General features: G+C 40.1%; 1 protein-coding gene across 1 annotated transcript in view; it reads right to left on the bottom strand.

Annotated features, from left to right (window-relative positions):
• MAMDC2 (MAM domain containing 2) overlaps positions 1-17,026 on the bottom strand; it is a 136,398-nt gene that overhangs the window by 38,898 nt on the left and 80,474 nt on the right. Inside the window, exons 7-9 of the mRNA XM_090274167.1 lie at positions 14,257-14,350; positions 8,015-8,158; positions 4,959-5,224 (exon numbers count right to left, since the gene is read on the bottom strand). Coding sequence (XP_090130293.1) covers positions 4,959-5,224; positions 8,015-8,158; positions 14,257-14,350 — 504 coding nt within the window. The remainder of the gene's footprint in view (positions 1-4,958; positions 5,225-8,014; positions 8,159-14,256; positions 14,351-17,026) is intronic.

Below are 17,026 nucleotides of genomic sequence, written 5' to 3'. Positions count from 1 at the left end.
TGCCAGGTGGGTACTAGACTTATCAGGTGGATCACATTGTAAGTTATATAAATGTCTAACTATGATAATGTACACCTGAAACTAATATTGAATGTCAACTATAATTTTTTTTTTTAAAGCATGGATTCTAGAACCAAAAATGCCTGGATTTACCTCCCAGCTTTGTCCCTTAATAACTGTGTGCTGTTAAACAGTGTCTTCCATTTTCTGCCCAAGCTTTCCTCATCTTTTAAATGGGGCTATAATGCTTTCCTTCCTAGGGCGCAATAGCATCAAATGAATGCTTAGCATGTTGCCTGGTACAGAGAAATTGTTCAGTAGAAGTTCCGGTTGGTGTGACAACATCACACAGAATCCATCGCACAGCTACTTTGCTAAAAAGGTCTCAGGGAAATTCTTACTGTTGCCATCATTCCTTAAGTAGAGCTAGCTATATATTGTAGTTTCCATCGAAGAGTAGACATGGTAGGGGAGATAGCAAGGGGGTTGTCAATTGAATCATCCCATTGTGCTTAAAGCAGGCTGGGTAAGAACTAAGAGGGGAAAGAAAGGTTAAAGAAACATCCAGAGTGAAGGCATCTAGGAAGGCACAGATGTGGTAGCATGCGGGTATAAAGCGGTCAGGAAGGAGAAACAAGGGGAGAGAAGCTGAAAGTTTCTGTTTTATGTCCTCACTCACTGAAAGGTGAAAATAATGTTCACAAAAGCAGGTTATACTAACAAGCAATGCAAATATAAGGGATTATTAGTTTGTATAAGCAGTATACTCATACATATCTACCAAACATTTCCACTAGTGAAAATTAGCATCATGATTAGGCTAGGTGCAGTCAAAATTCAATGACATGGCTTTTCAGCTAGGGAATGGATGCAAAATATAGCCATTTGCTCTCTTTGAGTTGGGTCCTGACTAATCACACTTAATTGGCTTTAGGACTGGTGTGGTGAGGACATAAAACAGAGGCAAGGAAGATTCTTTCTCACAACCCTAAGCTCTGAGCTTAGACATTCATTTCTAGTAGAACATGACCTTGGGTTAGTCTTCCTCTGCATTCTAGTAGGCCAAGGGCACTAAAAGGAGATATAATGGGTGGGACAAGGAAGAGCAATGGGGGGGAGGGAAATGGGACAACTGTAATATAATAACAATTTTTTAAAAGTTTAAAAAATGAGAGGTTATCTTTTAAAAAATAGAGAAATATATTACTTTCCTTACAGGAATGTTGTAAGAATGAAATAAAATAACAGAAGATGTCTATGCCCCAAGGCAAGTAGGCGAGCTTTATTTTCTCCCCTTTCCTATGACTCCCTCAAGAACAAAAGCTTTGAGTACCCAAAGAAAAACTCCTCCAAAGGTCAAGCTTCAGAGTTGGATAGACCATGGTTCAGATCCCAGCTCTGCCACTTACCAGCCTTAGGAAATCAATTCATTTGTTACTTTATTGACTTTTCATTGATTTTTCATTATTCTATTTATTAATTGACCACATAAATATGGAACCAAATTTATTGATTAAAATGATATGATCTACTTTGCACCAGGTACAGTGCTATAGATACAGAAATGAACAAGACTGACAAGGTCCTGTCCTTATGAAGGTTATATTGTTACAGGAGAAGAGAAATGGGCAATAAACATCTTGAACACCAACATTTTAAAGGCCTCCCAGATGACCTAATGAGGGTCAACAACCACTGCTCAAATGTCAGAACCTGACATCATTCCACAGGCACTCATTGAGCATCAACTGTGTGCCAAGTGTCTTCTAGGTTTTGTGTTCCAATGAGAAAAGTAAGAAAGGAAGAAATTTAAAAAAAAAAAAAAAAACTGACTAAGAGAATATTATGTAGTCATAAAAAAGAATGAAATCTTGCCATTGATAACAACTGTGCTAGGGGCATTATGCTAACTGAAATATGTCAGAGAAAGATAAATCCTGTATTACCTCATTAATATGGGATCTAATAAAGTCAAGCAAAACAAAACAGAACAAAAACCAAGAGAACAGATTGTTGGTTGCCAGAGGCAGGGGTGCAGGGGGTGAGGGAAATGGGTGAAGGGGATAAAAAGGTACAAACTTCCAATTATGAAATAAATGTCATGGAGATGTAATGTACAGCATAGTAACTATTAATAACACTGTATTGCACATTTGAAAGTTGCTTAGAGAGTAGGTCTTAAAAGTTTTCATTATAAGAAAAAAATTTTGGTTATTATATAAGGTGACAGATGTTAACTAGACTTATTGTGGTGATCATTTTTCAATATATACAAATATTGAATCATTATATTATATACCTGAAACTAATAAAATGTTAGTTATATACATTATTGCATTATATTGTAATTACACATATGTAATATGTTAATGTTATAATTACATTATTATATATTATATTGATATTACATTATATATAATATATGATGTGAACATATCAATATTATATTGCTATGTTACTATATTAAGGTCAGTTACACTTTGATTTTAAAAAAACAGACAAAGATTGCAAAACGAGTAAACAGTGGAAGGAGGATTTGAAACTAGAGGCTCTGGTGTCTATGCTCCTAATCACTGTGTTACACTGTCTCACAGATGATAAAAGGGAGGCCTAGGAGGCCCAGAGAATGCTAATCTATCTCTGGGGCCAGAAAAGGATGCTCTGTGGAAGTGAGGTTTAAGCTGTGATTGAGTTAAGAGGAGTCTAAGCAGAGAAAAAGTGTGCATGCAATACCAAAGGGAAGAGAGCAGAGTGTGCTCCAGGAATTAATTGTGTGATGCCATTTGAATGGAGAAAGCAAGAGGTGAGCTGGAAAGGGACTAATGTCAGAGCCTTTCCCTGAGAGCAATAGGAAGCCATAGGGTTTCTATAGGAGAAGGCTTCCTCATGAGAACTTTGCTGCCTGAGAAACTCAGATCAGAGCAGGGCAAGAGTGGATTGCAGGAGGGATGGGCTTTTTTAGTTCAACTTTGAAAATCATCTTATAGGCAATGGTTCTTATCCAAGGATGGTATAGTACCTCTGGGCCATTTGGAAATGTTTGGAAAGAATTTGGCTTGCTGTAGTAATTGCAGATGTTAAAAACCCAGTACTGTGAGGAATGCACTCCCCTAAAGGCCATCTTCCAAATGCCAAGGGGTTCCACACTAGGAAACCCAGCCATTGGTAAAGCCAGAGGCTTCACTGCAGGAATATAAACATTTTAAGTCATGATAATGCAAAAGCAATTTGTATAGTTGAAAGACTGAGAAATGGAGGGGGCCAAAGAGGTGAAGGGAAATGTAGAGGTGAAGATTTATTCATCTTCCATAGTGGGTGCTAAGAGACACTATCTAAAGTTTATGGGTCCAAAAAATAGATGGTTAAATGAATTAAAGTTATAAAGGGAATTGAGAAAAAAAGTAAACAAAACAAAACAAAACAAAAACTAAATTGTGAAGAGGAGAAAGAAAAGTAGAAGAAACGATACAGTATAAATTCTTGTTTTTTTCATAGTAGAGAATCAGCAAATATTGTTAAGGTTAATGAATCAAGAAATGAAGGTGGAAATACAATATTTAGAATTATAGAAGAAACTATCAGAAAAAAAAGTGGAATTGAAGTCTGAGTTCAAGGATAGAAAGTGCTAAGGGGAAGTCTGATTTTTCATTTTATCCATTCTCTGAAATACTGTTTGTGCATTACTTCAATCTGTATATGGTCATGTCGTGAACTTTAGTTTCCTACTTTACTTAACGCATGCCTCTGTGATGGACGTCACATGGTGTCTCATTCTCTGAGGAGCTGGTTCTCTTTAGCAGGGACCTGTGGAAACTACAGGCCGCCTTCAGACATGTGTGCAGAGTTTTGTAGTGTCCCATCTCCTCACAGGCACTGGGGAGTTCCTTCTGAGGCTATGAGAACTTCCCTGGCCCCCCTGGCTCTCCATCTGTTTTCCCTTCAGTGATTGGGGAGGAAGGGTGCTAAGAAGAAAAGCGAAAATTCTCTGAGGCACCCTGATTTCCTGGAGGGCCTGCTTCCATTCCATGGGAGTCAGGTAAGAGCCAGGACTCCCTCTAAAGAAGTGGGCAGATTCCTGAACAACCCATGTGTTTGTGTGCAGAGGATATGGGGAAAAGGTGGGGGCAGGAGGTAGAATCCAGCAGGGTCTGAACCTTAGCCCTCCAAATACCAGTGCAGCGGGGCCTCTATTAGTTACTATTTCTTATATGTCAAGTTGGTAGAACCACTCCTGTTCCTTTCTATACTACTCTTCTGTGAGACAGTGAGATCAGATGTTGTTAGTTGCTTACGCATCTGCATCTGAATTTTCCATCATCTGTGATCTCCTTAAGGATGACTCTGGCCTCGTTCATCTTTATATCTCCTGCACTGAGCACATACCTAATAAATGCTGGTTGACTAAAGGAATAAATAAACATATGGATGAATGAATAAATAAATAAAGGCCAAATGAATAAATGAAATGCTTATTATAACCCCTTTTTAAAACAGAGTATGGAATACAACAAAAATTTTATTAATTTGTGGTGCATCCCTGATTGTGTCAACCTGATGCAAGTCTGCTCATCTGTGTGTGTGTGGGTGTGTGTGGGTGAGAGAGAGAGAGAGAGAGAGAGAGAGAGAGAGAGAGACAACAAGCAATCTGTGGCTTCAAACTAAAGTTTAGCTGTTAAACTTGGGCTGTTAACAGATTCCCCATTTTGCGACTATCCTCAGGGAATCTAAGAAACAAACAACAAGCAAACTCCCTAGATGGACATTATTCTGAGACAGAGATAACTGGAAAGAATTGAAGGATATCACTGTGCATGTCTGGGGACAGTGTGTGGGTGTGGGACTGTCAACTTGAACAGAAGAAAACTAACTCATCACCAGTTGAAAATAATTAAACAGAAATTCATTAATCCAGTGCAGCAACTGCAAATGAACAAAGGATTGTGTTGGTTCCACTGTACCTTGGTAGGCATGGGCTTCTTAAAGGATATTTCCGCTTGCATCCAAACGCCCCTTGGGGACTCTAGCACAGACCAGATCTTCTCTTGAACAACATGGTTCTCTTCGAAGATATATACAGCTAGGGTGTCACTCATTTTTAAAAACCCATAGATGGCATAATAAAAACGTAAGCAATACTGCAAGTTTCCTGGCAAGGTGGGACCATAGAGCCTTCCAATGTAGCCAGGCTGAGATGTAAACTTTGTGTTGGCCAACAAGTAATACCCTGTAAACAGGACAAAACAGTCAGTGCATCAGCAATGAAAAGTTTAAATAATCTACCCCAGATCACCAAATGGAAAAGTTTGGTTTCAGTAGTAGAATTTGTCAAAAGACTATTTCCACAGGCTTTAAATGGTAAAGCATATTCTAATATTTGTGGTTTAATGATAGAATGCACTTATGCTATATTTCCAAAGCCTCCAGTTCTAAGTAAACTTCATAAACAAGTATAGATTTCCTGCTGCATATGCCCAGATTCTGGTCATCAATTAGGATTTGTAATTTTCATGGTCATGGATCAACCAGCTACTGAGCCACAGTGAACATAAAGCCCAGAACAGATTTTTCCTTCTCTCTGGGGTGACCTGTGGAGATGGAGAGATTACAGGTTGGCCTGGCAGTCCTGGTCATATGTTGGACCTGCCCCTGAAGAGCAGGTTTTTAATCAGATGGACCTTCCCAGGTGCTGAAGTTCTGTATTCTTCCCTTACTCCTTCTAAAGAACATAAAGAAAAATAAAATCAATAACCTCTTTCTCACCTGTGCCACCCCCCCCCCGCCACAAGTCTATGTATCTTAGAAAGCCCAGGCAGAAAAGAAAAAAATAATACAGGATGTCCTCACTTAAAGTTGTTGATAGGTTCTGTGACTTAAGTGAAAAGACATAAAAAGAAACGAATTTCACCATAGGCTAATTGATGTAAACAGGAGTTAAGTTCTTACTGCATCTCATCAACATTATAACAAAATGAGGTAGAATGAAATGTTTAGTTGAGGACCTGCTGTTGCTCTACATTTTTTCTTTTCCTTTTCTGCTCCTCCCCCTTTAAATTTTTTTGGGTGCTCCAGTCTTTGCTATAGTTTAGTTTTACCCAATTATTTAACTAATTTGTCAAAAAGTTGTATGGTTATTTCACAGGACTGGTATTATGAACTGAACTGTATATTGTGTGTTGAAGCTCTAACCCCCAATGTGACTCTATTTGGAGATAGGACCTTAAAGAAGGTAATTAAGGTTAAACGCAGTTATAAGTGTGGGGCTTTAATCCTACAGGACTGATGTCATAAGAAAAGGAAGAGACACCAGAAATCTCTCTCCACGTGCACACACAGAAAAGGCCATGTGAGGACATGCTGAGAAGATGCAGCCTGCAAGCCAGCAAGAGAGGTCTCACAAGAAACCAACCCTGGCAGCACCTTGATCTTGGACCTCCAGCCTCCAGAACTGTGAGAAAATATATTTCTGTTGTTTAAGCCGCCCAGACTGTGGTATTTTGCTACAGCAAACAGGTGACCAAGCAAACAGGTGACCATCCAATAGCCAGCAAGCTCTTTGAAACCTGAATTTTATCGCTCTCTTCTCTACTTAACACCTTTCAATGGCTTCTCATTCCTTTTACGATAAAATCCCAAATGCTTACTCTGGCCTGCTACACCCATGACTTATCTCCCTCTGTAACTTCATTTTCCTAGGTTCTCCTCCCCATGGTGCAGCTGTGCTAACCTTCCCACTCCTGGGAGTGTCCAGCTCTTTCCAAACTCCAGGTCTCCACAGGTGTCATTCCCTCTGCCTGGATGGCTCCCGCTCCCCTGGCTAATATCTACTTCCCTCAGAAATGGATTCCCTGAATCCCCAATCAATGTTAGGTTCTTTCCTCTATTCTCTCTCAGAGCTCACTCTTCATTTCTTTTATTGCATTTAGCAGAGGTTGCAATTATGAGTTTATTGGTGTATATATTTGTCTAATTTTCCTCCTGTCCATTGAAATGATTGTCAGCCAGAGAGGACAAGCTTCATACCTGACTTTTTCCCTATCGTACCCCCAGGAGTTAGTCAGACCTAGGTTTTTGTAGGGCCTATGTTTCGACAAGTTAAGCGACCTCTGAGAAAATAATACACAATTCCAAGTATAATATTGCAAAGGCGCCTTGCAAGGTTTTCCCTCTGGCCCATACAAGGGAAGGGCCCTGAAACCTAAGCTTCATCAGCTTTCTGGTTAATTCACTCTGGTGCCCAGTGCATACGTAATTGTTGAATAAATAACTGAGACACTAACCCCTCAAGAACCAGCCCTTCCCATCAGTTGCTAATGCAGTGAGCTCCGCAAGGGAGGCCATTAAGTGATATGCAGTCCTTTACAGGGAGCTCCAACTGGTTTCTAAGAGTTCCTTGTAGATACGTCCATTAAGTCCCCACCCAACATTTCCAATAGCTTTTGTTCCTCCATTATATATATATTTTTTGTTGTAGTAAAATACCTATAACATAAAATTTCCCATCTCAATCATTTCCAAGTATACAACTCAGTGGCATCTAGTACATTCATTATGCTGTACAACCATCACTGCTATTTAGTTCCAGAACATTTTCATCACCCCAAAAGAAAATTCTGCACCCATTAAACCATAACTCCTCACTTCCCCCTCCCAGCCCATGGCAACCACCAACCTTTTTGTCCATAAATTGCCTGTTCTGAATATTTCATATAATTGGACTCTAATAGCCTTTAAAAGGCATTTCTCCATTTAAAGTGAAGAGCAATATAATTCCCAAAAGTTTGGCTATTATTTAATTGGCAAATACTTTTGCTAGGTCAGCAACTTGAATTCCAATTTTTTAAAATGGTTAAATACCATTTGTCTTTGCTTCTTCACAGCTGCCTTTTTTAAAGTTGGTGTCTTGGTAGATGTGAAATAAGGATGGAAGATGGAGCATGGATGCTGCACACCCCTCCCTCACCTCCACCCCTGCCCTCACCCCCAAAGTCCCCACATGGATAGATGCCTGGTTTACCTAAGCCGGAGGTGTGGTCACCAGCCCGATACACATTTGGCTTTACTTTCACTCGGGTCCAGCCTGGACCTTCTTTATCTTGGTAAAAGTTGCAGAGATCTTCCTCAAAATTGCAGCTTGCTTCTAAGGCACGGAAAGGAAGCTCTGAGGAAAGGAGAATCAAAGTTATGGTGAGTGTAACCCAAGGCTCTCAAAGGACTACATCAACTGATTGACAAATATGTACACATTTGTGCCAGGGGAGACTGGAGAAGTAAAACACAACAAAATATTTTTACCCTAATGGCACGCTGACAGGTTAGCATCAAACCAGCATGTCAGCATGACAGGAAAATTGTTCTTTTCCTCCCTAAAGGGATGGAAGGAAGGAGTTATTTTTACATTCTATACAAAAATTAAAAAGTGCCACACTTCAAAAGAAATACCCTTTCATGCTTTAAAGACTGTGAGCACTTATTCATATACGTCACAATTAAAAATTGATTGATATAAAATTAAAAAGAGAAAGAGAAAAGGTAAAGATTTTAGGAAGCTTTAAATTTCTCTATGAAACATGTATTTTAGAAATAATCTTTTGCAGAAATAATTTTCCTTTGTTGATTAAACTCTGTGTCAGAGGCACAGCCATTATCTATTTATAATTGACATTCGTAGTAGGAGCTGATCTGATGGAAGAAAATCACTACTTAGTATAAATCACACTGTTCAAAAAGATATACCAATTCTGTCACCCACACTACTATTATTTGGGCTTTTGCTGAGTTCCAGTATATTTACCTTGGTTTATAAATATCACCTCATCCAGATTGCCTGGAGGGAATAGAACACAAAATATTTCTGTTCTTTTAAGAATAACTTGCTCCTAGCAATGAGAGATGCAAACCTCACTGTTCTGATTGTCCTCTGAGCCCAGATGGAATGTGACAGTTGGGACACATTTAATGTAGCCAAATGGGATCCTGTTCTGCATGCTGACAGCTGCTGGTCTAATCTTTTGAATACCTGGAAAACCATCCCTAGAGGGACATTGGAGTTCTGAGAGCAGTGATCTCAGGAAACAGGAAGCTGTTTAGAGACAAAAACTCAGTATACTCCCAATTTATCAATTTTCAAAGCAAGAAAACATTCAAGGGGGCTGAGGAGCTGGCCCAGACTGAGGTGACAAAAAAGGCATGACAACCAAATGCTATAAGAAGTCCAAGATTCAACCTTGGTCCAGGAAAACCAGCAGCTAAAAATGAAATTCTTGAGGCCACTGGCAAATTAGTATATGGGCTGTAGTTTAGTTGATAATATTCAATCAGTGTTAAATTTCCTGAACTTAATAACTATGTTGAAGAATATGTCTGGTTTTAGAAAACACACACCAAAGTATTTAGGGGGGAAGAGGCATAATGTCCACAACCTACTCTTAAATGGTTGATAAAGCAAATGTGGTAAAATGTTAACAATTTGTACTGCAGATCTGAGTGAAGAGAATACAGTATTCCCTCACTTACCGCGGGTATTACATTCTAGACCCTGCCGCGATAGGTGAAAATCTGCGAAGTAGGAACCTTACATTTATTTTAGTATTTATATATATTTTAAGGTTCTATAAACCCTTCCCACACACTTATAAACTGTTCCTAGTCCCTTTATTAACCTTTCCCACTCCCTTATTACCCTTTTCCACACTTTTATAAACACTATTTATGGTCTTAAACATATTCTACACTCTTAAACCTACGTAACTTTAACAACATACATATACAGTACAGCAAAATCCCACGATATAGGGAAAAATCTGTGATAAACAATTAAATATAATATTCTTAAAAATCCCGTGATACAGTGAGGCCGCGATAAGTGAACCACGATATAGAGAGGGACTACTGTATATGGGAGTTCTTGATAGTATTCTTACAAATTTTGTTGGAGTTTGAAATATACAAAAATACACCAAATTAGAAAAAAAGTGACTAACATTACAAAGAAAATAATAAGACAATGTTCTTGTATAAATGGAACCTGATTGTGTCTCAGATGATATACCCCAGCAAATGTACAAAATGAGCACCCTGATGAGCCAGACAGGAGAAAAGGAAGTGAGGAGAGTCCTCAGCTCTGAGACTGGTTGATTAGCCCCTACACTATTCTGCCTAACTTGGTCAGTATTAGGGAGTATTTTCTTAGGCCATGAAGACAGTCTTTCAAAAATGAAAATGATCTCATACAAACAAGGATCCTTTGACGTCCCTTCATGAAGATTTGATTCCATGGGAAACCCCATGTTGCTCTACAGTCTTAGTCACCCCTCTGTCACCTAGTAATGAAAAAGCAGATGAAAATTTAAAATCTCCAGATGGCTGTCTTGCTCAGAAAATGGTGTGGCATTCCACAAAGCCATGCTCAATGAGAATAGCAGGTCAGTGATATTAGTCATCAGGAATCTATAGTAGCGAGAAGTATTCCCCTGGGTGGCCACAAGAGAGCCATAACCCATTTAGTAAGTATGTAGGCGAGGGTGGGAAGTGATATTAAAGCCTGAAAGTAAGCAAGGATCCATTCTCTCCATGGTGACAAACTGAGTCACCATCCAGAAAAGATTTTTTCTTAGGATGAGATTATATTCTTTTGCAAAATATCTAGCCCTAAAGATGGATTTGTCCAGGATCCTGAGAAGGCCTAATAAAATCTCAAAAGCATAACTCAGAGCCTAAATCTTTTTACCCAGAATGCTTTTTTGGACCATAAGATAGTCTTTAATTCCTGAAGATGGGGTCCAAGAGCCTGTTTGTGGCCTAACATAAGCTCCCCAGAGATCTGAGGTGGGGGAGCCTTTGCTTCAGGCTTGTTTCAGAAGCACCTGGTCAAGTGGGATCACAATTGAGCTACCAGGGAGTGAAAAGGACATATTTGAAGTACAGGAAGGAATCAGGCAATTGGAAACCCCTGAGCAGTAGCTGATCAGAAAACAAGGTCCCCAGCAAGGTACCAACAAGCATTATAATATAAGGTTTAGTTAATCCCTTGCTTTCTGACATTTGCACTTTTTAGAGATGAGAGGCTTTGAAGATCATCTAATGAGATGGAGGGGCCTGCAGTTTGAGAAGAATCGGTGGGAGTTTATTTCTTATCTTTTGCTCTGCTCCTGGGAGTTCATGGAGATGATCTTGGTGTCAGTCCTGGAGACCTAAAAGGCTCATCTGCCCCTATTGTGATAGAGAGACTTTGGGTATTGTGTGCTCTGTAGGCTGCTGAATTTGCACAGTAGTTTTACTGTGGTACGAGCCAGCCTAAAAGCAGGCCGAGACAGCTCAAAGCTGGTTTGGGGAAGAGGGTGAGTGGGAACTGGCACCAGACCAAGGCATCGTGATGGAGCAGAGGCTGGGCCAGTGACCAGCCTGGGGAGATGCTTTAAGGCTTCTGAGCTAAGGAAGGCTGCGGCAACTTCAGCTGTAACCAAGGCAACAATTGGAGCCAGGTTTTCAATTGAAGAGGTCTGGGTAGTGTGTTGTTATTGGTGAATAATAAGAGTGGTCAAGATTGGGATTTAGAGACATCCTTTGGGATATGTCCATGAGTGTTAGACCCTCCCCTCCCTGGCCTGGGTATGGGGTGGACCCAACCTCGGAGAGGAGGTCAGAGTAGTGAAGTTTGTAGTTTGGGGTTGAGCATTAAGGTAGTATTCCCAGGAGTGAATGGAATCCCCTGTTAGGGCATGCAAGGACTAACAGTCTTAAAGGAGAGCCTATTCCTATGCTCTAGACTCAGGATCTAATGGTGGAAGGGAGGGAGTATTTTGGATAGAAAAGGCTTGGAAAGGGAAGTGCTGGAACTCAAAGTTGGGGGAGTAGGGAGGTCACGCTGCCCTCTGGAGCATTCTGGGGAAATGCTGAGAGAGAGACATGACGTTGGAGTTGAACCCCTGTGACTCTGTGAGGGGTCTCAGGTCAGGAAGACTGGATTATTTCTAAGCCCCGCCAGATTGTGGGAACAAAATGCTTCATGTGTTGAAATACTTTGTGTCTTGGCCTTCTAGAGAGGTGAGGAGGAGATGTTAGATCCAGCTGGGAAAAACAGAGACAACAAGTCTGGAGATAACTAAGATAAAAAAAAATGTTGGCACCTGTTATGAAACAGAAGGGCATAAACTATTTGTGAAATGTAAGATGAAGTAAGGAAACTAAAGGGCTCAGCTTCTAAGACTCAGAATCCGGCTCACAGCTGCTTAATGAAAGACACAAAGCCGCTCCAGCTTCCACATTCACCAAGCCAGTGCCCTTTGTTGCTTCTCTTTAGTTTCAGTCTGAGCCCCTGCTTTCCAGGGACTGGATGGGAATATTCTGAAAATTAAGTAAGTAATATTAAGTTTCATGAGCAAGCATTTTCTGAGTTGCATAGTCTGCTAAGGCCTTCATAGACATTAACTCATCAATCTTCCCGACAACACTATGGAACATATTCCTCCATTTTTGTCATATAAATGTGGACAGAGTAACGGAGAGGTTAATTAACAAGCCCAAGGTCATACAGCTCGTAAGCGGCAGAGTAGAGATGTGAGTCCAAAGTCTGGCTCTCGAGCATAACACCAAGATCACGTGTTTAAACCATTTTAAAAGCAAAGCTGGTGTGTTGGGAAGTTCTGAAAAGCAATTTGAAGTCTTGACTGACCTAACTACATAAAAATGTAACTCTCCAGTGTTCCTTGAAGGGGAAGGGTCCTTATGGGGGCTGGATTTTACAGGCTGAGGTGTCACCAGTCCTTTTAGTAAACAGTCCTTATTTTGCTGGAGTCTTTCTTTTCCTTTCGCCAGTCAGTAGGAAGGAGCACACATATATTCTATATCTTTTTAAAAGGAAGAATATTTCCAAACATTACTTCTAAGGTGGCTTATTAGATCCCATGACCTCCCAGCTGCCTCTTCACCTGACCCACTACCCAGTACAGATATTCAATATTTATCTCTTCTCGCACACGTGTCACTTGGAAATATAAATATTCAATGTAAATGCTTAGTGACAAAAAAAAAACTTTCTAAGAATAATGATAAAGAGGTTTTGAAACAACTATTAACATTATTGAAATATTAGCTGGAGATGCAATTAAGGAGCAATCAGATTTAGAGAAGTAAAACAATTTTGGATTTTGTGTTCTGCCAAATTTAGAGACACTTTTCTTTGATTACAGTTTAGATTAAATCATTTTAATGAAAATATGTAAATCTAGTCTGGTTCATTCTATCTCACTTTTACTTAAAAATTAGAATTAGAAAAAATAATATTTGGCTTTAGCAAATTAGTATGTTGCACTCTAATTCTGGGGTAACAGTTTAGCCTGAGTGGAAACTATTATCTTTCTCCATCACCTTCCTTGTAGAATAGATCTGAGACCATATCAAATTAGAGGCGAACTCTATCTGAAGTGAAAGCCAGACTATAAAAGCCAAATTCAAAAATTTACTTTCCATGTTCCATAACCCAGAATGAGGGCTCAAAAATAAAATGGGAAGACTACAGTGTCTCCCTGGGGCCTCTCAGGGAGATAGAGTCACTAAAAGCTAAGGTCAATTGCATTTATCTGGGTTATCATTAATACAGTGTCTGACTTGGTTTAAAACATTTGTGTTCTAATTCACTTTGAATCGATTTGCTTGCTTATTTTTCCAGAAAGTAAAAATTTCTTCTGTTTTATAAACACCAAGTTTACGGAAATTACAAATTCAGCCATGATAAAGTAACCCGAGAGTTTACTTAGAAAGAGAATTTAAATTGAGTATATAAAATTTAGCAAAAAACAATCATAGAGAAATATACCAAATACTAATGTCTTTAAACATGAGGACATTTATAGGTCTTGGATACATAAAACTGGAAAGAGTTTTCATAATTCCACTCCATGGATATTGACATTCTTTTGTACCTACACATCCATCTGTCTATGAAGCTAAGGTATCCATTGAAGAGAAAGGTGAAAAAGAAAGAGTATTATTTAATTTTCACTTCCTAATAGGTAGGGAAGATGAAAACTCCTTAACACTTGACATAGGCCTGTGGTGTCAGAAAAAATAGATTCACTCCATGAGAAGAAAAAAAGAGTAATATACCAGAAAAATGACTATTTAGTTAAATAATTTTTTAAGGATGAGATAATAGAAAAGGTAAGGAAATTAGAAAGAATTAAAGCAAGTCCTGACCATAGGCTGCTATTGAGAAGGAAAATCTCAAATGTGAGGAAAAAAGAGAAAAAGAATGCTTACCTGTCTGATTTTGGCAGTGAACAGGAGAGAAAGAAATGTCATCCAGGGCAACATATCCTCCCTTGGGGCCATTGAAAGCAACTTCAAAAATAATCTGCAGAGGAAAATGACATAGTGTGTTACAGGCTTACATATTTTCTATGAGGCTTAAGTGTTTTTATCTATGGTTTAAAATGATGTATCAATAAGCTAGGAGATACTAAGTTACAAGTACTTAAGGAATCATGTTCCTACACAGGGAAGTGTGGGCAGCTCTCTCCTCAATCCACAGTGTCTTCTAGGAAAAGTAAATACTAAGCCCTTAGTAGTATTTCATTGGCAAACTTCTACCTCTCCCTTGAGTGTCAGCTAAAGTACCTATATCACTTTTCTGGTAGAACTACAGAATTGACAATTTGCTTCATGAACTTCAGTGAAAGAAACAACAGGTTACTTGCAGAAAGCAGGTTAAGTTCGTTTCCTGTACTTCACAGGAAACTAAGCCCCTCTAAGGCCCTCGCCCTTTTTCATACATGAAATTCTATGTGAGGGTCCTGGACAAAGCTGCAGCAATTGATTCTGACGGCTAAGGCACAACCAGACCCAGAACTTTTATACATGGGTGTCAGAATTCCAGGCATGTTTGAACAGTGAGAGAAAACATGGGGTTAATGAGTTCAACCCCTTTCGTTTTGCTAACTCTGAGTTCACGTAACCGCCTTCTGCCTGTGACCATGGGGCTCGGTGGTGCTGTGCACAGCCTTCACCTGTAGTGGGAAAACCACCCAAGTGGGAAGTCCACTTCTGTGAACTGACAACATGAGAAGACGCAGCGTTGAGTAGGGGCTGAAACTCAAAATGCCTACAAGGGCTGGGCAGGTCATGACGTGGGCTTGGTGTGACGCAGCAAGAAAGGGTGCGGACTGAGGTGAAAGGGAGGATGCGAGCCCTGCCTGAGGGGGACGCCAGGCTGCTGCTTGGTCAGCTGCTCACATGTGGGAATCCAGGCCTGATGTGTCTGGATCTACCAAGTGGTCAAGACGGCCTGGTTCTCTATATTTTTACTTAAAATCTCTGGATTCTTTAATGTTGGCAATTAGTTTAGAAATTAAAACAAAAGAACAAACCAACCCCAAAACGCAAATACCACTGCAGCAGCCAGGCAAATCATTGTGGGCTAGATTTGCTCCACAGGCTTTTCATTTTCAGCCTCTTCGGAAAAGAATAGTGTCTTGGAGGCAGACAGACCATAGTTGTAATTCCATCTTCATCAGGTGCTAGGTTGGTGACCTCCGGTGCCCAGCTTTCCTTATTTATAAAATACGCAAAATAACACTTACCTTGTCGGACTGTTGGGATTAAATGAGAAAAGATCCTAGCGTGTAGTCAGGTACATAATGAGCTCAGAACTAAATTCATGCCTATTTTCCCCAGGCTGACCCATCTTGAACTCAATTCAGACCTGAGCCCATTTAGCCACTAATTAACTAGAGCAGGCCCCTTCTTTCCTCTGGGTGTGAATTTCTCCATTTTTTGGAGGGAAAAAAAGGAGTTTGGGCAAGATGGTTCCTAAGGTCCCTTTCAGCTTAACAACAATGGTCCTGCAGAGGCTTGTACCTAGACTCAGCAAAATCCAAGAGCGACCCTGGAAGTTTGTCTCTGGAAAGGTGAGAAGCAGAGAGAAAAAAGGAAACAGATGTGGACAAATGAGAAGGAGCAAATAAAGTTTTACACTCTTAATGCAGGTCCACGCAGGCTGATAAAGAAAGTGAATGGCAGAACTTATCTTACTGAGCTGGCCAAGTAAGAACGATATTTTGGATCAGAATATGCTAATTTGTTCATCACAGCTAATGTGCTGCTCTCTTGCTCACAAAGAGGGTCTCAAATGCTTATTTTCCTTTTTAAAATTCATTGGAGAATTTGATGGCATTTAATTCACTAATGTTTGCAGGATACGTCTCTTTTCTGGCAATTGCTGAGAACAACTAATCCTAGCATAATGAGTTCAGACTACTGGTGCGAAATCACACATGTGTGAATCAAAAGGATATATTTGAAGTTTAGTAATGCCCAGAATTGTAAAATTTCAGCTTTAATTTTTTAAAAAATGGTGAAGCCTTAGCCATGCAAATGTTGCCCAGTGAGTTTATGGTTGGACGGAAGGAGTTCACAAAGAAAATACCGTCAGAGCGTGTGTGCGTGCGTGCTTGTGTATGTGTGACTAATTTGACTTTAATAGAAGGAAAAATTTCTGAAGCAGTACGTGCATTTCTCTTTCTCCTTGTAACCCAAGCTCACAGAAACTTTTCCACTGGGCTGCAAGAGCAAACTGAGGCCCGGTCAGCCTTTGGGATAGGAAATAACACACATGCTGCAAAAGGCACTGTGCTCTTTCTGGGGCTGTATGTGGGGGGCAGAAGGGGATCTAAAGAGGGTCAGGGGAGTGGCTGGCCATCAGTAGACAGGACAGGACAGAAACCAAGACCCAACCCCAACACTCTTTGAAGCTCCACATCAGGCAAGCAGATGGCACCACTGAAAAGCAGAAGATAATATGCTCCTTTTGCACTTTAAAGGGAACTGGAAAGGTACTGCAAAAAGCACAGAGTGAAAAGCAAGGGACAGTAACAGCCTATGGTAATTAAGACTACTTATAGCTCCAGATCTGCAACCACAATGCTGCCCTCTCTGATTTGAGAGGTCCTTTGGGGTCCTCAGGCAGAGGTAGGCTTCCTCCCTCAGCTTGCAGTCAGATTTTAGTTCAGGAACTTTTCTAAGTGCCCTGGCA

The sequence above is a fragment of the Furipterus horrens genome, unplaced genomic scaffold (assembly GCF_987537825.1).
Source record: "Furipterus horrens unplaced genomic scaffold, mFurHor1.1.pri manual_scaffold_4, whole genome shotgun sequence".
Classification (NCBI taxonomy): Eukaryota; Metazoa; Chordata; class Mammalia; order Chiroptera; family Furipteridae; genus Furipterus; species Furipterus horrens.
The sequence above is the reverse complement of the archived record's forward strand: the minus strand, read 5'-3'. Positions and strand labels throughout refer to the sequence as shown.